At 37.1% G+C, this 26,464-nt stretch overlaps 1 protein-coding gene across 2 annotated transcripts in view; it reads left to right on the top strand.

Moving 5' to 3' along the window:
* Positions 1 to 26,464, top strand: part of WWP1 (WW domain containing E3 ubiquitin protein ligase 1) — a 70,930-nt gene extending 44,466 nt beyond the window's left edge. For both annotated transcript variants that reach the window (XM_017875199.1, XM_017875198.1), the window contains 8 exons: positions 1,030 to 1,189; positions 6,541 to 6,674; positions 6,766 to 6,906; positions 11,243 to 11,363; positions 16,467 to 16,571; positions 19,261 to 19,357; positions 19,806 to 19,878; positions 26,141 to 26,464. In XM_017875199.1, coding sequence (XP_017730688.1) covers positions 1,030 to 1,189; positions 6,541 to 6,674; positions 6,766 to 6,906; positions 11,243 to 11,363; positions 16,467 to 16,571; positions 19,261 to 19,357; positions 19,806 to 19,878; positions 26,141 to 26,240 — 931 coding nt within the window. In that variant the 3' untranslated portion in view covers positions 26,241 to 26,464. The remainder of the gene's footprint in view (positions 1 to 1,029; positions 1,190 to 6,540; positions 6,675 to 6,765; positions 6,907 to 11,242; positions 11,364 to 16,466; positions 16,572 to 19,260; positions 19,358 to 19,805; positions 19,879 to 26,140) is intronic.

Below are 26,464 nucleotides of genomic sequence, written 5' to 3'. Positions count from 1 at the left end.
CGACCCACAATCCTGCCTTCTCGCGTGGCGTCAGTGGGCTGAATCAGAGTCACTGTTTCCCCTGTAGGTTAGCATATGCTCTGTTTCACTGCAGTGTCCACCACTGCCCAGTTGTCTGAGGACTACGATAATATGCCTAGAAATTCTTCTTCCTTAACACTGATAATTTAGCAGGGATGTAAGGAATGGAGGATTGTGGCTAAGCAGAGAATGTGAGAGAAGGAAGCCCCTTGTACTCACAGATCACTGTAAGCATTTGAGTTTGGAACCCTTCTTTAGAAGAAATTGCTGTTGAAAAAATCTTTTAGAGATTGGGTTTATCTTGTAATACCTTTATCTAGTTGAAGATTTTGTATATTGGACTTTAAAATAGGTGGTAAAAGGTTAGAGATTGCTTATCATATTTAAAGATTTAACTTTTTAAATTTTAGTTTCATTTTTAATGCAGTGACAATAAAGTTAAAACTGTTCTATAGCAGCAGTGCTGTGTATCTCAGTATCACCTGTGAATGTACATTAAAACCTATTGTATATATGTCCTGGAGTGCTTGTAAGAGTTAAGAATACAAAAAATACGTGGTTTTTGTCTTTGAGAAACTTATAGTCTGATGGATGGGGCAAGTCATGTTCATAAAAATGAATTAATATTGTGAGATTGTTACCACAGAGTATTCAGTGACTGATATTAATACAAATACACTGGAAATTGCTTCAAAAAATTGTTGAAGTGGGATTTAAGCTGAGTTGAAGTTGAGGAGACATATCCAAGCAAAAGTGTGGCATACAAATAAGCATGTTAAATCTGTATGAGGATCAGTGAATTTGTAGTTTGGCCATGTCGAAACTAGCAGGTAACTTAAAATGGAGAGCCAGATCATAGAAGAACTTGGATGGAGGGCCGAGGAATTGGGCAGTGGAGTTCTTAAAGACTATTGAGCAGAGGTATGATGTATATATGAGTATATTTAAGATCTGTCTTTAAATTCACATATTAATGCTAAAAAATAACCTTGACTTATTTTCTTATAGAGAATGGTTTTTCTTGCTTTCACATGAAGTTTTGAACCCAATGTATTGCTTATTTGAGTATGCGGGCAAGAACAACTATTGTCTGCAGATAAATCCAGCATCAACCATTAATCCAGACCATCTTTCATACTTCTGTTTCATTGGTCGTTTTATTGCCATGGTGAGTTCTTGACTTTATTGTTTTTATTTATTTAAATTTGTTACAAATGTATTAGAGAAGTCTTTTTTTAAAAAAAAAGATAAGCATTATATTTGCTATTCACAAATTTTATTACCAAGAAAGTTTCCCTGGAGAGTATAAAAATATTTTTTGAGTACCTGTATAAAATCAAGATTATGAATATGAAGATTATGTTTATACAGCCACTTACTCTTTAAAAGTCCTTTCATTTCTAAAATTAAAACTCATTTATAGTATGACTACTTTTATTTGTTTATTTTTAATAGAAACAATTTTAATTCTTTTGAGACAGGATCACACTCTGTTCCCAGGCTGGAGTGCAGTGGCATGATCTCAGCGCAACCTCCCCCTTGCAGATTCAAACGATCCTCCTACCTCTGCCTCCCAAGTAGCTGATACTACAGGCTTATGCCACCATGCCAGCTAATTTTTTTGTATTTTTAGTGGAGATGGGGTTTCATTATGTTGCCCAGGCTGGTCTCAAACTCCTGGGCTCGAGTGATCCACCTGTCTCAGCCTCCCAAAGTGCTCAGATTACAAATGTGAGCCACCACTCCCAGCCTGCTTTTCAATACAAGGAAAATCTTAGCTATCTAATAATTGTATTTGATTGTTTTTGGAATTTTTAGAGCTTTGCAGAAGCCTTTATGGAACTGTTGTCTTTTGGGAAGTGTTTGTATTTATTTATTTACCTCTTTATTTGCACTTTATTACCTATTAATTCATTCAGCAAAAATTTATTGACAGCCTACTGTAATACTAAGCACTGTTCTAGGCTCCAGAGATGAAAAGCATATACAGTCCCTGCTCTCAGGAACCTAAATTCCATTAGATAGAAACAAATAATCAATAGATAGATTCTGAAGGAAAGAGTGTGTTACTTTTTTTATATGGTTAGAGGAAGCCTCACTGATGGACGACACTTGAACAGAAATTGAAGAAAGCTAGGGACTGAATCATGCAGATATCTTGAAGACTATTCTAAGCTTAGGGAACAGCAAGACAAAGGCTCTAATGCGGGAGTGCATTCTTGGTTGAGAAAGAGACCCTTATAGTTGCAGCAGAGGATATGAGAGAGAATGTAGTAGGAGATGAGACTGAGAGATGCTGTGTGGGACCTTTAGGAAATTCACGTAAGAGTTGAGTAGGGCAATGAGTGACATGATCTAACTAACATGATCTGACTTAAATTTTATTAAGCTTGCTTTACCAGCATGTAGAAGACAGACTATAATTGGGGGCATAGGAAAACATGGATAGAAACGGGAAAATCATTTGTAACAATCCAAGTGAAAGATAATAGTGGCTTGGACTTGTGTCTTCTAGCAGTGGAGGAAGTGAGAAGTGGTTTGGATTCTGGGCATATTGCAAAGTTAGAACGAACAATTTTCTGACAGATTAGATGCAGAGTGTGAGAGAGAGTCAAGTATGGCAACAGTACTTATGGCCAGCTTGTCTGGTTGCAAATTTTGGGGGTGGGAGAAATCAAGAATATTTAGGTTTGGCTTGTGAAGTTTGAAGTAGACATCCAAATGGAGATGTAAAAGAGATAGTTGGAGGTGTAAGCGTGGCAATGAAAGGATATTTAGTTTGGAGATAGGCATTTGGGAATTCTTGGCACACAGAGAGTATTAAAAGGCAATATGATTGTTTACAGAGTGAGTGTGGATGAAGAAGTTGTTCAAGGACAATTATAAGTCAGGGAGATAAGTAACCAGCAACAGTTCTGAGGTAGTAGAATCAAATAGGAGTGGACTCCAGAGGACAAGGGAAGAAGGAAGTGTGTTTCAAGAAGGAAGACATGATCAACCTGTCATATGTTACTGATAGGCTGAGCAAGATGAAGTCTGCGATTTGACCATTGTATCTGCAAAGGTGAAAGTTATTCTTGAGTGGTAGGGTGGAAAGACTGATGGGAGTAAAATCAAGAGAGAATGGAGGGAGAGTGGATACAGCAAATATGAACAAGGAATCGTAGAGAATTGGTCACTAACTAGAAATGCTTATGGAGTCGAAATGGGAGGAGAATAAAACATTTGTATTGCTGATAGTGATGACTAAATATCTTAATCTGTTTTGTGTTGCTATAAAAGAATACCAGAGGGTGAATAATTTATAAAGAAAAGGCGTTCGTTTGACTGTGCAGGCTGTACAAGAAGCATGTTGCCAGCATCTGCTTCTGGTGAGGGCCTCAGGCTGCTTCCACTCATGGCAGAAGGAGAGGCAGCGTGTATGAAAGTCACATCATGAGAGAGGAAGCAAGGGTGGGGAGGAAGTGCCACACTCGTGTTAACAACCAGCTCTGTAGGGAACTAATAGAGTGAAACTCACCAGGGCATTAATCTCTTCATTGCAGGTCAAATTTCTTTGTTTTTCTGGTTTAATTTTAGAATTGGGGGGGTACATGTGCAGGTTTGTTAAAAAGGTATATTGTATGATGCTGAGGTTTGGGGTGTGATTGAACCCATCATGCTCAGGTAGTGAGCATAGTACCCAATAGTTTTTCAGCCCTTGCTATCCTCCGTTTCTCCCTCCCATAGTAATCCCCAGGTGTCTATTTTTCCCATCTTTATGTCCATGTGTGCCTAATGCTGAGCTCCCACCTGTATGTAAGAACATGTAATATTCAGTAGTTGGCTTGGGAAAATGGCTTCCATCTGCATCTTGTGTTATTGCAAAGGATATGATTTCATTCTTTGTATGGCTGAATAGTATTCCATGGTGCTTTATGTACCACATCTTCTTTATTCAGTCCACCACTGATGGGCACCTGGATTTATTCTATGTCTTTGCTATTGTGAGTAGCACTGTGGCAAATGTACAGTGCATGCGTCCTTTGGTAGCACAATTTATTTTCCTCTGGATATCTATACCCGGTAACTGTATTGCTGATTCTTAATGGTGGTTCAACTCTTAGTTCATTGAGAGATTTCCAACCTGCTTTTCAAAGTGGCTGAACTAATTTACATTCTGAACAAAGTATATGTCTCTTCTTTTTCTGCAGCCTTGCCAACATGTATTTTTTTTTTTTTTAATGTTTTAACAAAAGCTATTCTGACTGGTATGAGATGGTGTCTCAACGTGGTTTTGATTTGCATTTCTCTGATGATTAGTGATGTTGAGCATTTCTTCATATATTTATTGGCTGCTTATATGTCTTTTATTTTATTTTTTTGAGACAGAGTCTTGCTCTGTCACCCAGGCTGGAATGCAGTGGCATGATCTCAGCTTACTGCCACCTCTGCCTTCTGGGTTCAGGCAATTCTCCTGCCTCAACCTCCTGAGTAGCCGGGACCGCAGGCATGCACCAGCACGCTCAGCTAATTTTTGTATTTTTAATAGAGATGGGGTTTCACCATGTTGACTGGGTCAGTCTCGAACTCCTAACCTCGGGTGATCCACCCACCTCAGCCTCCCAAAGTGCTGGGATTACAGGTGTGAGCCACCACACCCAGCAGCTGCTTATATATCTTCTTTTGAGAAGTGTCTGTTTATGCTTGCCCACTTTTTAATGGGGTTCTTTTTTCTTGTTGATTTGCTTACGTTCTTTATGAACTCTGGATATTAGACCTTTGTTGGATCCATAGTTTATAAGTATTTTCTCCCATTCTGTAGGTTAGTTTACTCCCTCTCTTGCTGTGCAGAAGCTCTTTAGTTTAATTAGGTCCTATTTATCAATTTTTGTTTTTGTTGCAATCTTTTGAGGACTTAGTCAGAAGTTTTTTTCTCAAGGCTAATATCAAGAGGGCATTTCCTAGGTTTTCTTCTAGGATTTTAATAGTTTTAGGTCTTACATTTAAGTATTTAGTCCATCTTGAGTTAATTTTTGTGTATGATGAGAGGTAGCACTCTGGTTTCATTCTTCTGTATGAAGAAGCCAGCTGAGGGATCACATTTCAACATGAGATTTGGAGGAGAGAAACATCTAAACGATACTACCAAGTTAGAGGATAAAGAATTTGATAAAGTCAGAATATAAGGAATATGAGAGCAATGGACTTGAGTTGGAGAGAGGAAGAGATTTATTTAACACACATACCAGTTGATAGAAAGATTATCTCTAATAAGATATGCATTCAGATGCTAGTAGTGAGCAGATATGGTAGAACACACAAAAGTTCTTTTGTGGTTGCTTCTGTTTTCTCTGTGAAATAGGAAGTAAGATCATCAACTCAGAATAAGGAGCAAGGAGAAGTAAATATTTGAGGAAAGAAGAGTAGGAATGAAATAGTCATCTAGGAAAGTGGGAGAGTGAATGCAGTAGGGAAATGTGATTACCAGGAAACAAACCAGTGATGAAATATGACTGTTGGTCGTGGAGCAGTCAGCTTGGTTGTTTATACATTTCTAGCATGTTCCATTGCTTAGGTACAGACATTGAGTAACCTGAGAGTTGAATTTAGCTACGCTTGGGATTTTGCTAGAAATACACTGGTGGAGGTAGGGTTTGAAGGGAGTTATTTTATTTTATTATTTGAGACAGAGTCTTGCTCTGTCACCTAGGCTGGAGTGTGATCTTGGCCCACTGCAACCTCCACCTCCCAGGTTCAAGCAATTCTGCCTCATTCCCCTGAGTAGCTAGGATTACAGGTGCATGCCACCATGCCCAGCTGATTTTTTGTATTTTTAGTAAGGACAGGGTTTCACTGTGTTAGCCAGGATGGTCTTGATCTCCTGACCTCATGATCCACCTGCCTCAGCCTCCCAAAGTGCTGGGATTACAGGCGTGAGCCACCGCGCCCCACCTTGAAGGTAGTTATTTTAATGATTGACTATGGAATTTAAACTGAGTAAGGGAAGACATAACTTCATGAGGGGGCTAAGGTAGTATTAATAGCTTCAGTGGATTTTTTTAGTTCCCTCACATTGCTGGGAGTCTGGGGCTTCCTGGGTTGGCTGTTGTGAATAGGAGCAAAGGCACAATGAGGTTAGTCCTAAAAGCCTCACATGCAACAGTGAGAGTAAGAAAGGAACGGGAGAGCTGCCTTTTCAGGTGCACAGGGCCCTTTTCTATTTCCTTATCCAATTAGGTTAATTCAATTTATAAAACATTTAGGATGATTGAGGCAGCGTATGGTAATAGAAGTCTTGTATCATCCTATACAGTTTTTGATATATGTTATATAGCTATGTGTATAAAATAGATTTTGTTTTAACTTTGTTTTTCATACCTAGCATTTTATATAATATTTTAGTTTTCATGATTTATGCCATTCACTTACTGAATGCTTTGTTTACCTGTAAAGTCTCATGATTTTTCTGTTATCATTGTTCTCTAAGAAATTGTTATTTTGCAAATTTTAAATAAAATTTGTCATTTTTCTTTGCAGGCACTATTTCATGGAAAGTTTATCGATACTGGTTTCTCTTTACCATTCTACAAGCGTATGTTAAGTAAAAAACTTACTATTAAGGATTTGGAATCTATTGATACTGAATTTTATAACTCCCTTATCTGGATAAGGTTTGAAGATTTTGTTTTGCAATAAGTCATGTTTTTGAAACCCATTTTGTTTCATTTTGTTAATTAGTGTATATATATTTATTTCACCCAGAGATAACAACATTGAAGAATGTGGCTTAGAAATGTACTTTTCTGTTGACATGGAGATTTTGGGAAAAGTTACTTCACATGACCTGAAATTGGGAGGTTCCAATATTCTGGTGACTGAGGAGAACAAAGATGAATATATTGGGTAAGGCGATATACCTTATTAAGCTTGATTTCTAGAACACTTCAGAACTAAATCCTGTCTCTGTACCCTTAATTTCATCCCCTTTTCATGCCTTTGGGAAGTTCTTCTCACCAGTACCAGTGTTCTTGAAAAAAGAGAATATATGTTGCTTCATTTTCCCACTACCATTTGCTGTAACCATTCTACCATTTCCCTTTCCATTTTCCCCTTTTTAACTTAGGCTTTTAAATAGTGCTCACCACAGCCTCTTTCTTGAAACTTAGTGTTTTCTTGAATTCCATGATCCTATGTCATACTGATGTTCCTTACATTCTCTTGTTTTAAAATTTTGTTTTGAGAGAGGGTTTCACTCTGTCGCTCAGGCTGTAGTAGTGGCGTGGTTGACCACTGGGCTCAAGCTATTCTCCTGCCTTAGTCTCCTGAGTAGCTGGTACTGCAGGCTTATACTACCATTCCCAGCTAATTTAAAACAATGTTTTTTTTTTGTTTTTGTTTTGTAAAGACAAGGTCTCACTGCGTTGCCCAGGCTGGTCTCAAACTCTTGGCCTCAAGTCATCCTCCTTCCTCAGCCTCCCAAAATGCTGGGATTACAGGGATGAGTCACCACTCCTGGTCACTTGCTCTTTTTTAATGGCAGTTCTCTAAATCTCCTATTTCCTAAATGTAGGCATTTTTCCAAGATTTTATTTCAACCTGCTTCTCTAAATATTCTGCTAACATAGCTTCAATTTTCTGGTAAAGTTATATCTGAACTTTAGAAATAATTTCCATTTGCCAGCCAGGTAAATCCAAACATTTTCAGGAAAGAACCAGGCAGTAAATTTGTTAGGCTTACAGGCCACATTTCTTATTGCAACTACTCACCTCTGTGGTATAGTGTAAAGGTAGCCATAGACAGTGTATAAACAGATGTGTGGCTGTGTTCCAGTAAAACACTTGTAGACACTGAAATTTGATTTTGTATGATTTTCATATCCCAAAATACTTTTAATATTTTTCAGTCATTTTTTTAAAATGTAAAAACTATTCTTAGCTCAAATGCTGGACAAAAAAACCAGATGATTAGGCCCACGGGCCATAATTTGCCAACACGTGAACTACAGATGACCCATCTTAAAATGTCATGGGTCTAAAATCAAACTTTTCATTTTTCCTAGATATTTTCTCCTACTGATGTCTTCTATGAAGAGTACTACCATTTTCTTTTCTTTTTTTTTTTGTTTTTTATTTTTAGACGGAGTCTTGCTTCTGGTCGGCCCCGGCTGGAGTGCAGTGGCCGGACCTCAGCTCATCTGCAAGCTCGCCTTCCTGGCTGGGTTTACGCCATTCCTCTGCCGCAGCGCGGAGTAGCGGGACTACAGCGCCCCAGCCCGTCGCCGGCTATTTTTTTTGGATGGAGGGAGAGACGGCACCAGGGTAAGCCAGGATGGGGGCGTCGATCTCCTGACCCTCGTGATCCAGCCCGTCTCGGCCTCCCAAAGTTGCTGGGCAAAGTGCTGGGATTACAGGCTTGAGCCACCGCGCCCGGCCACTACCATTTTCACCCTCTTAGATGCTAGCTGTCATCTCTATCTCTTTCAGATTTTTTGTTTTTTATATTTGTTTTGAAAATGGGATTGGATTATACACATTACTCTGTATCTTACTTTTTTGTCTTAAGGACAGTACAGTTAAATCTAACTCATTTTTTAATAGCTAGGTAAACTGTGGTGGTTTTTTTCCTATATTTTTCAGCTATTCCTGTCAATAGAGATCATTTAGGTTGTGTCCAGCTTGGGCCACTGCAAACAAGATAGCAGAAAACTTCCTTAAGCATGAATCCATACATCCTGCTACTTGTTTTGTGGGCTAGATTTTTAAAAAGTGAAGTTACTTGGTCAAAAAGTATTTAATAGATATTGCTATGTGGCTTTTGTAAAATGTCACAGCCATTCTTTTTTCCCTTCTTGTAAATTGCTATGGCCTTTCAAATTTACATCCTTAGTGTCTCTGCTTACCAACTTCAATGTACCCTTCTTAGCTTGACATTCTTGGCCTCTTCATTTTCTGCTAAACCAGTCATCTCTGAATGAGAGAAATTAGCAATAACTGATTTTCTTCTTTTGTACTTTTGTACTCTGTTAGGTATTTTTGTTTTGCTTTGTTCTGCAGTGTGCATTTATTACGCTAGTTGGAAAAAAACAGTAACACTAGATTTTGAGGAAAATATATTCACAAAGATCATGCATAAGACACTGGACTTTTTTTTTATTTGTTAAGCCCGAGCCTTCCACAAAGTCCAACAAAAATTAGTACCACAACCTGAGTGGTTAAAAAAATGCTATCAGTGGTTTCAAATATCAAAAGCAGTCTAAATAAAATCTTACCATGTAAGATTTATATTCACTTTCTGTAAAGTTAAGCACTGTTTCAAAACATTTTATCACTGTAATACTATTCGTAGCTAATCATGAATGCAGCAATTTTTGGAGGATTTTGTTTCAGTTTCAAATAATAACAGACTTTAGTCTTATTTTTTAATCCTGCTTTTGAGAATTATATGATAACACTCTTGTTTAGTTGTGATACCTTATTTTTAGTGCACAAAATAGGCCATCAGTGAAGCTATAAGTAAATGAATGGTAGAAATATATATGAAGTACTACTGGAATCCAAAGTAGGAAGAGAGGTATTGTTTCTGCTGGGAGAAGTCAGGAAAGTTCTTCATAGGACATTATGTATTAGGTAACGTCTTAAGAGATGCATGAGAGGCTGGTGGCTCCTGCCTGTAATCCCAGCACTTTGGGAGGCTGAGGTGGGTGGATCACTTGAGCCCAGGAGTTCAAGACCAGCCTGAGAAACATGGCGAAACCTCATCTCTACAAAAATAAATAAATAAATAAAATTTTTAAAATAATTAGCTGGGCATGGTGGCATGCGCTTGTAGTCCCAGGCACTAGGGAGGCTGAGGTGGGAAGATCATCTGAGCCCAGGGAGGTCAAGGCTGCAGTGAACCAGGCAACAGAGTGAGACTTTATGTTAAAAGAAAAAAAAAAAAGATACATGAAAGCTTGCCTGATAGAGGGAGATTTTGGGACAGGGAAAACAGCAAGAGCAGACTTGACGTATTAAGGGGATAAGTTGATGGTGAGAATTAGTGGCTATAGTGAAGCCTACAATGATAGCCAGGTTTAAAATTACCTTGGTTTAAAATTTGATTGAATAGAAGGTGAGCAAGTGAAAACACTGAGTGTGGTGTACTCTTATAATGAGTGTGGTGGTAAAGAGAGGACAGAGTAATGTAAAAGAGACACTGGGTTAAAGGAAGGGTTTTTGGAAAAGAATAGTCTGAACACCTTTGTAGACAAATGGGAAGAAAAGTTGGAGTTGGAGTTGAGGATACGGGACAAAGAGGGTTTAGGAATTGAAGAAAAGTTTTAGAGGCAGTCTTAGAAAAGCATAAGGCCAGCTTCCTCTAGAAAACAAAAAGAAGAGTTAGAAATGGGAGGAGTGGGAACAGCTTGGCTTTCTTTTCATCTGCTAGAATCTGTGACTTCTCTGTATGAGGTGGTGTATGCTGTTCTCTAGGTAGTTCTTTCCAGATCCATCTCCTTTTGGAATCTCCTTTTACAGATTTTGTGTCACTGACACATTTTCTTCCTTATTTCCTTTCTATCATACTTCGGTGCTCTTATAGCTGCTTTATATGTGTCTCTTCAGAATGTTTTGTTTTCATCTTGAGTTCTTCTATTCTAGTTAGGAAATCTTCATGTTTTCCAATAAACCAGCAAGTAAAGAACCTGTTCTCCAGCCTTAAGCCCTCTCAGACCGTAAGCCCTCACCAGTCCATGGCCTGTGGACATATGGTCATTACATACTACTGAGACAATCCCTTGCCTCCCTGGTGTGGAAGGCTTTGAGTCAGAGTCCTCAGGTCTGTCATGGCAATGCTTGGTGTAAGGACAGCCTGTTAAATGATTAGCTATTCCTTTCCTGGTGAGCACATGATGTTTGGATATATTTGTCTAGATATAAACAGGAAATAATTAGTGCTAGGATTTGGCTATCTTACTAAATAGTGAGGAACCTCCTATTTGTTTTCTTTCTTTTTTCTGTTTTTTCTTTCCTATTTATCTTAAAAGCATCCTTTTCAATAGTTGCCAGTGTACTAGAACTGATTTCCTCGAATGTGTTAACTCTAAAATTATGTGCATACATACATACACACACACATCACATTTATATGTATATATATGTAGCATATTTAGAAAAAGAAAGAACTATAGAAGTTCTTGGTGTTTTAAGTATTTTACTTCACATATAAATTACCTATTTTAAATACCATCTTTATTTTCAGTTTAATGACAGAATGGCGTTTTTCTCGAGGAGTACAAGAACAGACCAAAGCTTTCCTTGATGGTTTTAATGAAGTTGTTCCTCTTCAGTGGCTACAGTACTTCGATGAAAAAGAATTAGAGGTTAGGCCCTTTTATTTTGCTATTGTAGGGAATGTTAGTGGGGGGAGGGACTAATTTTGTGCTTTTACAGAACATTGTTCACACATTTTAAAATCCTGTAGCACAATCTTGAATCCTCTCATTTGTCCTGATGTCAAGGTGGTATTTACTCTAGCATTGGGTAAGAGTCTTAATTATATTCTCTGAACCCTGTAATGCCATGAGCACAAAATCATCAATCAGTGTCAGTTGTGAGGGGTCTTGAAGAGTTATTGGAACATTATTAATAATTCTGAAATTTCAGTTTAGTAGTGAGTTGCTTTCAAAGATCAGAGTTTTAAGTCATGAGTTGTTAGTGGTCTTAACTACATTTAGACTTGGTAGAAGTATAACAGGTGTGCGATAAAATATATCTTAAAATATACCATCTTAACTATTTTTAAGTGTTCAGTAATGTTAAATATATTCACATTGTGCATCCAATCTCCAGAATTTTTTCATCTTACAAAACCGAAACTCTATATCCATTAGACAAGTCCCCCTTTCCCCAGCCCCTGGCAACTACCCTTCTACTTTGTTTCTGTGAGTTTGACTACTGTTGATACCTCCTATGAGTGAAATCTTACAGTATTTTACTTTCTGTGAGTGGGTTATTTCACTCAGCCCAATATCCTCAAGGTTCATTTGTCCTGTAGCATGTGTCAGAATTTTCTTCCTTTTTTAGACTGAATAATACTCCATTATAGATATGTACACTACCACATGGTATTATCCATTCGTCCCTCAAGGGACCTTTCTGTGGCTTCCATCTTTTGGCTGTTGTGAATAGTGCTGCTGTGAAGACAGGTGTACACATATCTCTTTGAGATCCTGTTTATTTTGGATATGTACCCAGGAGTAGTAGTGTTGGATCATATGGTAAACCTCTGTTTCATTTTTTGAGGAACTACCATACTGTTTTCTATATCAGTTGCATCATTTTACATTCCTGTTAAACATGTAGAAAGATTCCTGTTTCTCCACATCTTTCCCAACACTTATTTTCTGTTTCTTTCTTTCTTTCTTTTTTTTTTTTGCTTGTTTTTTTAATAGTATCCACCCTAATGGGTGGGAGGAGATATCTCATTGTGGTTTTGATTTGCATTTCCCTAATGATTAATTATCAAGAATTTTCTAAGTCTTATTTTCCCATATAAGTTAGGACATAGGCCGCGCATTTGAATAGTTCTTGGCATTTCCTCTCTGCCTGCTTTGGGTGTGCTATTTTAACTGTAGCCATATTGGGCCTTTTATTAAGAAAGTTGGTTCCTTCATGTAATCAAATGTACATATGAAAAACAGCACTTTAAATTTCATACAGTAATATTCCTATGTAGGAATTAGCTTTCTAGCAACTCTGACTAACCTAGGAAGTACAGTCATCCCTCGGTATCTGTGGGGGATTGGTTCTGTAGGGCGCCTGTGGACACCACAATCCGTGGGTACTCAAGTCCTTACGGTTACAGTATATAATAGTATAGTATTTGCATATAACCTACACACTTCTCCCTTATACTTTAAATCAGCTCTAGATTACTTATAAATACCTAATGCAATGCAAATATTATGGTAAATAGTTATACCATATTTTTAATTTTTTTATTTTTTTAAATTGTTGTATTATTCTTTTTCTCAAATATTTTCAATCCACCATTGGTTGAATCTGCTGATACAAAAGCTGTGGATATGGAAAGCCGATATATATGAAAACCAGGACTCTGAGCCTGGCTGACATAGACCGTCACTAATCCTGGTTAACATCTTTCTTAACAGTTTGCTTACACAAATTAACAGAAACATATTAGAAGATTAGCATGGAAGACATTTGTAGAGTAGTATTTATTAATCTTTTAAAACTACAGACTTCATTTTAATCTGAAGACAGACATCTTGCATCCTCTAAATTCATACACCTAAATACTCCATACCTCCAATTAAGAATGCCTATTTTAGAGGTGCACTCAAAGAGGGATATTATAGTGGGAGCCTTATATTGCAGGGGAGATGAAACTAAAACAGGAGATCAAGAAGCATAAGAATAGGAACATATAGTTTATGTACCCTTGGCAGGGTTTATAATGTTCTCACATACTGCCCTGTGTGTGGGAAGGCCATATGATACTTTTCTTTTACATACAAGGTGACTGAAGCCCTTTATGATTATTTGCCTTGACCTAATCAATTAAAAGTACAATTAAGAGTGCTAATCAATTAAGAGTGCAGAGCTGTGTGAGAAAATACAGATTTTGTCTTGTTTTGCTTTGTCTTAAGTTTTACTCCTAGTCTGTTGTTCTTCCTCCTACTGCCATTCATTGCCTCTCTTATCACAGTAATGGTTATTCATACTATTATTCACAATAATGGCTGTGGATAATCATACCCCCTTTTACAGGTTAATATCTGTTTAATGCTTAAGAAGATATATATATATATATATGGTAGTCATTCTCTATGAAAACTCCTACCACACTAGGAATAGAAGGCAACTTTCTTAGTTTGATAAAGGGAATCATCATCAACAACAAAAAACCTTAGCATTATTCTAAATGGTAATATTTTGAAAGTTTCCCATTGAGTTTTGGAAAAAGACAAAGATGTCTACTCTTACCACTTCTATTCAATATTTTACCAAATACCCTAGCCAGTGGCAAAAGCAGAAATAAGAAGCATAAAGATGGGAAATAAGTAAAACTGCCTATATTCACAGATGAAAACATGATTTTCAGCTTCGATTAGAAAATCCTAGGTAACCCACCAAAAATCTACTAGAAATAAGGTGAATTTAATAAGGCATGGGTACAATTTTAACACTTTAAAATCAATTGTATTTTTATGTATTAGCAACAGACACTTAAAATTTAGATTTTAGTTTCATGTGTGAAAGCATCAAAAAATGAGCAAATTTAACCAAAAGCACACAAGACCTCTATACCAAAACCTCAAAATTGCTCAGAAAAATTAAGGAAGACCTAAATAAATGAAGAGATATACCATGTTATATTGTTAAAGTGTCAGTTCTCTCCAAATTGATTTGGAGATTCAACATCTCAGCAGAATTTTTTTATAGAAAGTGACAGGCTGATTTCAAAATTAGAAGGAAATACAGAGGCCCTAGAAGAGCAGAGCCAATTTTGAGAAACGACAGACTTGGAGGATTTACATCACTTGATTTTAAGACTTATTTCTAACACCATAGTAAATAAGATAGTGTGGTATTTGTGAAAGAATAGACAAATTGGTGGAACACTAGAAAGTCCGGGAGTAGACCCTATATTGTCAATTGATTTTCAACAAAAGTGCTAAGATATTTCAATGTGGAAAGGGAATATCTTTTCAACAAATGATGTTGAATCAACTGAATATCCATATGGAAGAAAATTAACTATGAACCTACTTCAGTCCGTATTTAAAATTAACTTTGACCTTACCTCTGCCCATAAAATTATTCATGCTTACAATTAAAGAGAATTATAAGTCTGAATGTGAAAGTGAAAAAGAAAACATAAGAGAAATCTTGATGCAGGCAGAAGTTTTTTAGAACACAAAAAGTAATAACCATGAAAGAAAATATGGATAAATTGGACTTCTTCAAAACTAAAAACTGCTCTTGAAAGGATACCATTAAGTGAAAAAGTAACCTACACACTGGGAGAAACTGTTGAGACAGAGATCTTGTATCTGGAATATATTAACAAAAAAACTCATGGAACTCAATAAAAGTCAAGAAAACATTTTTAAATAGACAAAGGCTCACTTCACAATAGGAGATACACAGATGGCAAGTAAATACATGGAAAAATGCTTATTAGTAATTGGGGAGATGCAAATCAAAACACCACTTTGAGATAGTGTTGGTAGTTTCTTATAATGTTAAATGTACATCTACCTTATGGCCTACCAGTTCTACTGTTAGGTGTTTATTAAAATGAAATGAAATATATATCTAAACAAAGACTTGTACATAAATGTTAATCACGTTATTCATCAATGCTAAAAATTGAAAGTAACCTAAATGAATTAACAAGTGAATGGATAAGCAAATTGTTGTATATTCATATAATGGAATACTACTCAGTGATAGAAAAAATGAACTACAGCATGGATGAATCTCAAAAACATGTTGAGTGGGAAAAACAAAAGAGGATGTGTGTGTATATGTGTATGCACTATATATGACACAAATATGGATGTATGCATATACATGACATTCTTAAAAGGACGAATATAATCTGTGGTGAAATCATTGATCACCTAAAACTAGAGATGAGGATATGGTTTTGATTACAGAAAGGGATATGATGGAAATATTCTATATCTTGATTGTAATGGTGGTTATACAGGTATATACATCTGTTGAAAATCTTCTAACTATATACCTAAGTTCGTGCATTTTATTCTATGTAAATTATAGCTCAAAGTTGACTTATGAAAAAAACTAAGAGATAAGTATTACATATTTTACTATGCCTAAAATAATGTTCATTTCATATACAAGTTGAGGTTGTTTGAAAATTTCACATATGTAGAATATTCCTAGAGAAGCTGGATAAATTATTAATAGGAGGTTAGTAATTTTTTCTTTTTAAGTATATAAGATAGCATAGATTTTTTAAAATGAGAACCAGAAATAGGTTTGGAACTAATGAATTTGGATACCCAGTTTGGGGGAGATGGATCGATCGATCTATGTATCTAGATATATATCTATGTGTATATATAGATATATATACACCCACACGTATCTAGATATAAATCTATATATATAGATGTGTGTGTGTGTAAATACACCATATATATACATATGGTAAAGGAGACATGCTTTTCAGTATAGCTGTTTTTCTTGAAAATACTGTAAATGTGGTTTTTGGTTTGAGTTCAATAAACATGGGTAAAGTACCAGAGAATCCTTTATGCTAAATTGCCACAATTTTGTTCAAAAGATTTGCTTATTGTGATCATTATATGCTGTGCACATAGCTTTTCACATAATTTGCCATGTGCATAACTGCATTAGGAAATTTCAGTCATATAATTACTCGCTTCACTAAATCTTTATTATAGCCTGATTCTGTGCTCATTTCTCAGGTTATGTTGTGTGGCATGCAGGAGGTTGACTTGGCAGATTGGCAGAGAAATACTGTTTATCGACATTATACGAGAAACAGCAAGCAAATCATTTGGTTTTGGCAGGTATTTGCTTTTATCTTTTTTGAAACAAAGTACTCAACATATTTGAAACAAATTACTGAACATATTTTCTAATGAAACGGTGGTTTTAAAAATAGCCTATTTAAGTAATAGTTTAATGTTAATAGTTGTAGGCATAGCAATTTTTTTCTAGTGGTATCAAGGTAGTCTAAATTCCACTTAATTCTAGAAGTAAATGAGGAAGTATGTTTGTAATGAGAGTCAGTGCAGATATTTTAATTCCTCTGAGGTAATATATACTAGAGAATTAGAATGATCGAGGGCATAATGTCTCTTTCCAAAAGTTGCATATTTTCATAAGAATGTATGTCATGAGTTTATTGCTTGATATTTTAAAGAGATGTAGACACTTCTAGAAATTTATCTTAAAATATACTTCAACATGTGTAAAGTGGCACATACCAAAGTAATGCAATATCATTGGTTTACTAACAGAGACTTGAAACAGCATAAATGTCCATCAGGAGAGTACTGAGTAAATAAACTATCATACATCCATTCTATATGTCTATACCTTGGAGTCAGTCTTTTTTTTTTTTGAGACAGAGTCTCACTCTATTGCCTAGGCTGGAGTGCAGTGGCAGGATCTCGGCTCATTGCAACCTCTGCCTCCCAGGTTCAAGTGATTCTCCTGCCTCAGCGCCCCCACTCCAAGTAGCTGGGGTGCGTGCCACCACACCCGGCGAGTTTTTGTATTTTTAGTAGAGACAGGGTTTCACCATGTTGGCCAGGTTGGTCTTGAACTGCTGACCTCAAGTGATCCACCTGCCTCGGCCTCCCGAAGTGCTGGGATTACAGGTATGAGCCACTATGCCTGACTTTTCTTTCCATTTTTAAAAATGCAAATTAACAAAAATATTGGAGAATAATGTTTCAATACAGTATTAAGGGGAGAAGGAAGATGCTAAACAATGTGTATAATATCATGCTTTTTGTTTAAAGACTTATCTGTATAGTAAAAGTGTATGTTAGTATGGAAATATATCATCTTTGAAAAGGCAGAGAAAAAACTGGAAACAGTTCTAGAGGGGTGCTGAGCAGTTGGAGGTGAACGTAGGAAAGCTGCTTTTCATTAAGTAAAAATCTTTTGCATTCTTTACTATTACCTATTATAAAATAAATACATAAATAGGAAGGAATAAATCCATTTTCACGCCTAAAATACCTGAATTGCATTGCATGCAATATGCATACTATTGTCTGTAACCTTCCCTTTCGGGCTTTTTACTAGCTTCATTACATTTGTTGTTCCCTGGCTTTCTATTTACACATTTGTACCTACATAGCCAATGAGCTTAAGCTTAGGGTCATATAAATCCAAATGAATACTTGTGTTTTCTGAAGTGGGTTTCTTTTAGGGGAAGTGGTGAGGTTTATGCCAGACCTGGTAATAAGTTTTGTTTCTTGTGTTTTGTTGAAATATGTACCTCAGCACAATTCTTCACTGAAATATTTTGGGACATGATTAGCACAGCTGTTTTATCTTATCCTTAGCTAACGTTTATTCCCTATTTTTAAGATACATTTCTACTCTTAATCTGCTCCCTATGTTCCTTGCTTTCTGTTATACTCAAACCAATCACATTAGTATTTCACCACATTACCCATTTATGTCTTTGCGGGGCCCGGTGGCTCAAGCCTGTAATCCCAGCACTTTGGGAGGCCGCGATGGGCGGATCACGAGGTCAGGAGAGCGAGACCATCCTGGCTAACACGGTGAAACCCCGTCTCTACTAAAAAATACAAAAAACTAGCCGGGCGAGGTGGTGGGCGCCTGTAGTCCCAGCTACTCGGAGGCTGAGGCAGGAGAATGGCATAAACCCGGGAGGCGGAGCTTGCAGTGAGCTGAGAACCGGCCACTGCACTCCAGCCCGGGCGACAGAGCGAGACTCCGTCTCAAAAAAAAAAAAAAAAAACTAGTCAGTGAAATAGATAATTTTAGAGGAATGTGTACTTTGGTTTTTCAGGTACTAGTCAGGAAGAACACAAAGTGTTAGGAAAATGGTGTTTCATGGGAGAAAATACCACAGACAATAATTAAGAGTGGCAGCAGAGAGATGTTCATTTGTTTTCTGTAGCTTAAAGGGGAGATGGGTAATTGACTCAGGGAGAAATAACAGTGGTTTAGGGCTCATCTAGACTTGAGTTCAAATGTTCTGCCACTTTAGCAGTTTGAGAAGGACAAATCATTTAAACTCTCTAGGCCTCCATTTCCTTATATGTACAGTGGGGATGCTGATGATTCTACCTATCTCATAGAATTGTTGTGAGAACTAAATCCATGAAAACCAGTGGCACACTATTTGGCAGGAACCCTTAATAGCTGTTATACTACAGCCCAACAACAACATCTATCTTGGTTGCACCTTTTGTTTGACCTTACATAAATGACTTAACCTTGCCAAGATTCTCTTGTCTTTGCTCGCCGTAAGATGGGCGTAGTATTGATGGTGGCCAGCCTCCGTGTTCTCATGAGGATGACCTGAAGTGAGGTTCACAGTGTGCTTAGCATGGTGCCCACCCTTATTAAATGACAAACCCTACAACCACTTTTTCACACGACTTTTGAACCAATTCAGTGTTATTTTATTTCTTCAAGTGTGTACTAGTTTCATGATTGAAGATAGTTTAGCATTTATTTCATATTAAAGTACATTGGATTTCATTACAGTTTGTGAAAGAGACAGACAATGAAGTAAGAATGCGACTACTGCAGTTCGTCACTGGAACCTGCCGTTTACCTCTGGGAGGATTTGCTGAGCTCATGGGTAAATGTAGTTTCATTGTAATTTCTCTGTAGATAATTTTGTGATAATAATGGCCTTTGGACATACAGTAGACTTAAAGATTACTCTTCTGTGCTGTAGATAGGACTTCATTTAGAAGAAAGAAAAATGAATGGCTAGTATCAAAGCACTTGTAAGACAAAAATGAATGTCTCCTCATATAGCTGAGGTGGCCATTGTTTTGCTCCCTAGGGTGACTGTGAAGGGAGCGACATTCTGTATAAATAGTTTTCTTCCCACTGATTTAATTCTTATTGCTGGATCTCTGCAACAGTAAGAAGCTTCTTCAGGCAGAAGCAGCTTACATTGTGAATTTCTTCTTATTTTGCATCATTCATATGATTATGCAGCATGTTCTATTATTTAAGTAGTTGTCAGAAGAAAAAAGTTTAAAGGACCAGATAAACTTTGTCTTATTTTCCTGGTGTAGGAAGTAATGGGCCTCAAAAGTTTTGCATTGAAAAAGTTGGCAAAGACACTTGGTTACCAAGAAGCCATACATGGTAAGTTCAAGAATCCTAAATACGAAGGTGAAAGCCACAGAGAATCTTTTGTTTTGTTCCTTTAAAAATATGTAAGATCCAGTATAACTGCTTATTCATTAAAGTAGTCAGAATTTCAATTTTGAGAACACATTGATGAATACAGCATTCTATAACTGAACACTTTAGCGTGTTCTCATTAATAGAAATACTTAAGAAATGCATCCATTGATTCAACAAATATTAGTGTACCCACTATGTTTAAAGTAAGATTTAAGTATTCCCTATCTTTTATGAAGTTTGTGCCCCATGTTGGGGTGCAAATGACAAACAGATAAACAAATAACTATTTGCAAATCCTGGTAAGTCCTTCGAAGGGAAAAATGAGAGTACTCTAATAGAGAACAACTAATGGGAACCTACTGTGGGTTGAGTGGTCAGGGAGATTTCTTGGAAGGGGTAATTTGCTTAAGTTGAGTTTGATAAAGAGCATTTTGCTGTGGGGATAAGCAGAGAAAGAGCATTCTTTGCACAGAAATGCCAAAGTAAGCAAAGACCCTGAAGAAATTGTTTTTCAAGGAAATGAAGATGATAGGTATGATTGGAACCTGGTAAATCAGAAGAAAGGGAGATGAAAAAATTGGGGGATGTAGGCAGGGATTAAATTATGTACAGCTTTATAGGCTAATATAAAGAACTGAGATATCAAAGAAAAATTAGACAGCTTTGCAAAGTTTTAAATAGCAAGTAATAAATCCCAGAAAAATCGGCCAGAAAACAGTATAGGGAAGGAGTTGGATGCAAGGGTGAATGCAGGGAGAGTAGTTAGGAAATTGTTATAGTTACGCAGGCCAAAGATGGCAGCCTGGAGATAGGTGATTCTTTCAGGAGGTCAAAAGTATTTTCATACCAAGCCATTATTTGCCTTTTTATCATTTTGAAATTTCTACTTGTGGTACAAAAGCAATGGTTTGTGAACCTGCTTGTGCCTTAGCACAAATCAAGGCAGTGGCACCAAACTGCTACTACCTCTGTATTCTTCAACACCATATACTTGAGGTTTAAAGCAAGGAAAAAAAAAAAAAAAGCAAAAGGCAGGTTCATTGAAGTTCTTTATGAAGCAGTAAAAATTACTAACTTTATTCAATCTTGATGCTTGAGTATATGTTTTTTTAACATTTGCGTGACAAAATAGGAAGTCTGAAGTAGCACTTGTGCACACCAGGGAATGATTTTCTTGAAGGAAAGCTCTTGGGCAGTTGTTTGAGTTGAAAACTGAACTAGCTTGCTTTCTTTTATGGAACACTATTTTTACTTGAAAAAATGACCCGCCAGCAGTGTATGCAGACTTAGGTATTTGACAGACATTTTCTTGAGAAGTAATGTTGTTAGCTTGTCATTTTAAGGAAAACAATAGGCATTTGTTGGTGGTGATAATTACCACCATGAGCTTGAGAGCTTCTGAAGACTTTCTTCAATGAGATTAGTGAGATTGTTTGTTTTTTGTTTTTTTGAGACGGAGTCTTGCTCTGTCACCCAGGCTGGAGTGCAGTGGCGCGATCTCAGCTCACTGCAACCTCTGCCTCCCAGGTTCAAGCGATTCTCCTGCCTCAGCCTCCTGGGTAGCTGGGATTACAGGTGCACACCACTATACCTGGCTTATTTTTGTATTTTTAGTAGAGACGTGGTTTCACCATGTTGGTCAGGCTGGTCTCGAACTCCTCACCTCGTGATCTGCCCGCCTTGGCCTCCCAAAGTGCTGGGATCATAGGAGTGAGCCACCATGCCCGGCTGATTAGTGGTATTTTAACAAATGTGATTTTTTTTTCCTATTATATAATTAAATGAGTCAACATTTAGAAAATCCTTATAATTTGATGAGTCATTATTTTCAAATGATCCGTGAATGCTACAACAAATGTTACAAAATGACGCATGAGTAAAAGATCTATTCAAAGTGCAAGAGAGGCTGGGCACAGTGGCTCACACCTGTAATCCCAACACTTTGGAAGGCTGAGGTGGGAGGATCGCTTGAGCTCAGGAGTTTGAGACCAGCCTGGGCAACATGGTGAAACCCCATCTCTACAAAAAATACAAAAATTAGCCGGGTGTGTTGGCACACACCAGTAGTCCCAGCTACTCTGGAGGCTAAGATGGGAGGATCACTGGAGCCAGGGAAGTCAAGGCTGCAGTGATCCATGATCACACCACTGCACTCCAGTCTGGGTGACAGAGTAAGACCCTATTTCAAAAAAACTAAAATCAAATCAAAAACAAAGTGCAAGAGAGAACAGTAGATTTTGTATAACAAAGTACAAAGTGTTCTTTGACCTGATTTCGAACCATATTGTGCATTCCCTTGTCAAATTTAGTATCAAAGAATAATATCCATAATTATCTGACAAGATGAGTAGAGTATATCTCCATTTCTAACTATTTTTCTGTGTGGGGCAGTAGATTAAATGTACAAGTAGATATCAGAACCCAGATGTTTTATGTTACACCAGATATTTAAAAGATTTCCAAAACTATAAAACAAAATCACTCTTTCCACTATATTTTTTTGGAAATACTTGGGTTTTTCCCATTAAAATGTTTATTTTCATAGCAAAATGAATTAATACTTTTTAAACTTCTGTTTTAACTTTTAAATATCAGTAGCTATAATTCATATAAATAAAATGTTTTAACTTTTAAATATCAGTAGCTATAATTCATATAAATGAAAGCTCTTTGCAGTTGGAAATTTGTTTTTTCCGAGACAGTCTTGCTGTGTTACCCAGGTTAGAGTGCAGTGGCACAAACACAGCTCACTGTAGCCTCAACCTCCTGGGATCAAACAATCTTCCCACCATAGCCTCCCCAGTAGCTGGGACCACCAGTGTACACCACTATGCCTGGCTAATTTTTTAATTTTTTGTAGGGACTAAGTTTTTCTATGTTTTCCCAGGTGGGTCTTAAACTCTGGGCTCAAGCCGTCCTCCTGCCTTGGCCTCTGAAAGTGCTGGGGTTATAGGCATGAGCCACCACTCCCAGCCAAGGTTGACAATATTTTTAAGAGTGAAAAGGAGTCCTGTAACCAAAATGTGAAGACCTCTGCCTTCAATTAAAGTGGTAGATCCAATATGTACACATACGTGTGTGTGTGTGTGTGTGTGTGTGTGTGTGTGTGTGTGTGTATTGAGAAAGAGATTTTTGAGTCAAGGGGAGAATTAAAATAGATTTCAAATTTTGTGAAGGGAAAGTAATTACCACCCACTGATTTCTGTTTTCTCAAAGTATAAGGAGAAGTCACTGGCTAAGAGTGAAGAAAGGAAAAATTTTCGAGAGAAAGAAGGAATTGGGAGAATTGTTAGAGAATAGGCAAGTATTGATTAGAGGAACACGGCTAAGATTGCTAGGCAAAATTGGATTGCTCACTTGGATTAGTAGTATATTTGAAATGACAACAGTCTACTTGAATGCATGATTTCCTCCCCCAGTAATTTTCAGCTGTTAAGTTGAAAGGAACAAGAAAGCAGAAGATTGAGTTCATCAGAATTTGAGTTTATGAGTTCAAAAGAGGGAGAAGCGTGAGATTTAAAAATATTTGTAGGCCGGGCAAGGTGGCTCACACCTGTAATCCCAACACTTTGGGAGGCTGAGGTGGGCAGATCCCAGGAGTTCGAGACCAGCTTGGCCAACATGGTAAAACACCGTCTCTGCTAAAAATACAAAAATTAGTTGGGCGTGGCTGTGCACGCCTGTAAACCCAGCTACTCGGGAGGTTGAGAGCAGGAGAATCAGTTGAACCCCAGAGACGGAGGTTGCAGTGAGCCAAGATCGCGCCACTGCACTCCAGCCTAGGATACAGAGATAGACACTGTCTCAAAATAAATTAAATGAATATGTTGTAAATACTTTTATAAATACAAATAAAATGCAAATACATTATGATGTATAATGATGGACCATGGTCTCTAAAGTAATTATAGTGATGAGCGATAGGTAATCACTCATCCTCAAAGGGAGGACAAGAAGAGGTAGACAGGATAGTATGATGAGGTCAACAGGCTGGCATTTTAATTGAAATAAACTGGAAAGACAAGGTAAGAGAACAGGATTTTTAAATTAGAAACTTCCTTTACTGGTGATGTCAGGGTTCAAGGTATAGCCTTGGGGTCAATAACTAAAGAAAGCAGAATCGATTTTAGCTTGTCTGTCTTTTTGTAAAACAGCACAAAACATAATGGCCAGTGTTTTAAAACAGAAGCCTGTTTTGAATGTTTTCAAGTAACCCACTTTCATGTTTTTCAACTCAGCATTTACTAAATATCTACTGTATGCAAAACAGATCAGCGTTAAGAGAGTGCAGAGATGACTGCCTTCATGGATTTTAGAATCTAATGGGAGAAACCAGTCAGTCCTAACCCAGAGTAGATTAAAATAGATGCTAAAACAGAAATAAAAAGAGCTTATGAATAGGGAAATTATACGTGTAAGATGCTCAGAGGAAGTTGTAGCATTTGGACTGGTTCTTGATGTAAACTGTATTCCAGACCATAGAGAGCAGGGTTACAGAAAGAGAAAGGTATGTGGTATGCTCGGGAGAGCGTGAAACAAGTTGACGGTAGAGAACAGAAGCTTCCTTTCCCCACCACAGCCCCCTCTCCACCCATAGCAACTCAAACGCAGCAAAGGTTTTTGAAGAGTAGCATCAACTGGTATGTCATTTTAGCAAAAAGTAAAAAAGAAACAAAACAAATGGGCCCAAAGTTGAGTAGCAGGAAATTCTCTGATGGTCCAGATAAGAGATGATGGGGAAGCATATACAGAGGGATGTAGTGGCAGTGGAAATGATCAGGAGGAGCCTGGGCAATATGACAAAACTTCGTCTCTACAAAAAAAATACAAAAGTTAGCTGGCCATGGTGGCATGCACCTGTACTCCCAGCCACTCCGGGGGCTGAGGTGGGAGGAGGGAGGATTGCTTGAGCCTGGGAGGTCGAGGTTGCAGTGAGCCGAGACAGTGTCACCGCACCCTAGCCTAGGCAACAGAGCCAGACCCTGTCTCCAAATAAATACATAATCGGGAGAAAAAAATGGAATATTTGGTAGATAGAATGACAGAATTTGGCAAAGGCTATATGTGAAAGATGTAAGAGGACAGAAAGTGACTGGTTGTCTTATATAGGAAATATTGAAAAATATTTTTTTGACGTTGTTATCATACTCTACCTTGAAGTATAGTTTAAAGGGGAGGGCAGTATATGGTCTGCTTAGTTGCTGCTATTAATATCTTTAACTTCTTTTAAAATACAAAGAATACAGTCTTAAAACAGCACTGTTTTAATTAGATGCCTTGTTTCAAAGGCTCTTTCCTGACTCTGACATGGGAGGGTCAACGGTACATGGAAAGTGGTGGGAGTGGTAAGAGGGTACCTGGATAATCTCTAGAAAGCTTCCACATGGGAAAATGAAGGTACAGAAGGGTTCTGACTTACTCAGAGCTATCTCACTAGTCACTGCTGCTGTGGGGACCAAAACCCTGAACACCCGAATCCTAATCTAGCTACTCAGTGCTGTACCTCACAAAATGAAATGTGATTCCACCTTTGTAAACTGAAAAATAATACATTATTTTAAGCATTTTTTAGTATTTTAACATTTTTCATCAGTGAATCCCAGAATGGAATTATTTGAGTATGACAAGGCTGAAAAAGTATCATTTGAGAAGAGTTTGTATATGTGGTTAGATTATTTGAAAAGACAGACGTATATATTTGTTCACTGACTGTCTCCACCCCAGAATGTAAATTCCATGAAGACAGGGATTTTAGTTTTCTTCACTGTATCTCTAGCTTATCGGTTATGTCAAAAAATCTCGGTAAATGACTGATGAATGAGTGAGTGAGTGGATGAAAGAAATGAACTCTTATCCTAAGAGAAATTAGGAGGACTCATTACACACGTAACAGGAATAGTAAAAGAAAATTGATTTTAAAAAATTGTCTTTATCCAAATTGCTACACTTATTATTTGTAATTCCATTTTCCTCTCGGAGATGTTAAAATAGTTTTTATATGTAAGTCTTAAATTTGGATTACTCTAAGAAATTTAGAAATGTTAATATACCAATTAAGTAATATTATAGTAGTAAATTGTCTGTTAGAATAATTCTGGCAAAATTTTACATATATAGTATATATTCATATATCCATTCAGCTTTTCTATGTGCTTTGAAAATATTGTATTTTTTTTTCATTTTATTGAAAACATCTGATTTTGTTTTTGTTTCTGTTCAGTTTTAATCGCTTGGATCTACCACCATATAAGAGTTATGAACAACTAAAGGAAAAACTTCTTTTTGCAATAGAAGAGACAGAGGGATTTGGACAAGAATGAATGTGGCTTCTTATTTTGGAGGAGCTCTTGCATTTAAATACCCCAGCCAAGAAAAATTGCACAGATAGTGTATATAAGCTGTTCATTCTGTACAGTGAATTTTCCGAACCTCTCAAAGTATGTTTTCCGTTCTTCCACAGAAATATGCAAAACAGTTCATCCTTTTCTACTTTATTTATTGTTCCCTTGAAATGACTGACTAGGAAAAGATCATCCTTAAATTT

This window comes from Rhinopithecus bieti, unplaced genomic scaffold (genome assembly GCF_001698545.2).
Source record: "Rhinopithecus bieti isolate Rb0 unplaced genomic scaffold, ASM169854v2 scaffold_9656, whole genome shotgun sequence".
In the NCBI taxonomy this organism is placed as follows: domain Eukaryota; kingdom Metazoa; phylum Chordata; class Mammalia; order Primates; family Cercopithecidae; genus Rhinopithecus; species Rhinopithecus bieti.
This window is presented reverse-complemented; position numbering and strand designations above follow the sequence as displayed.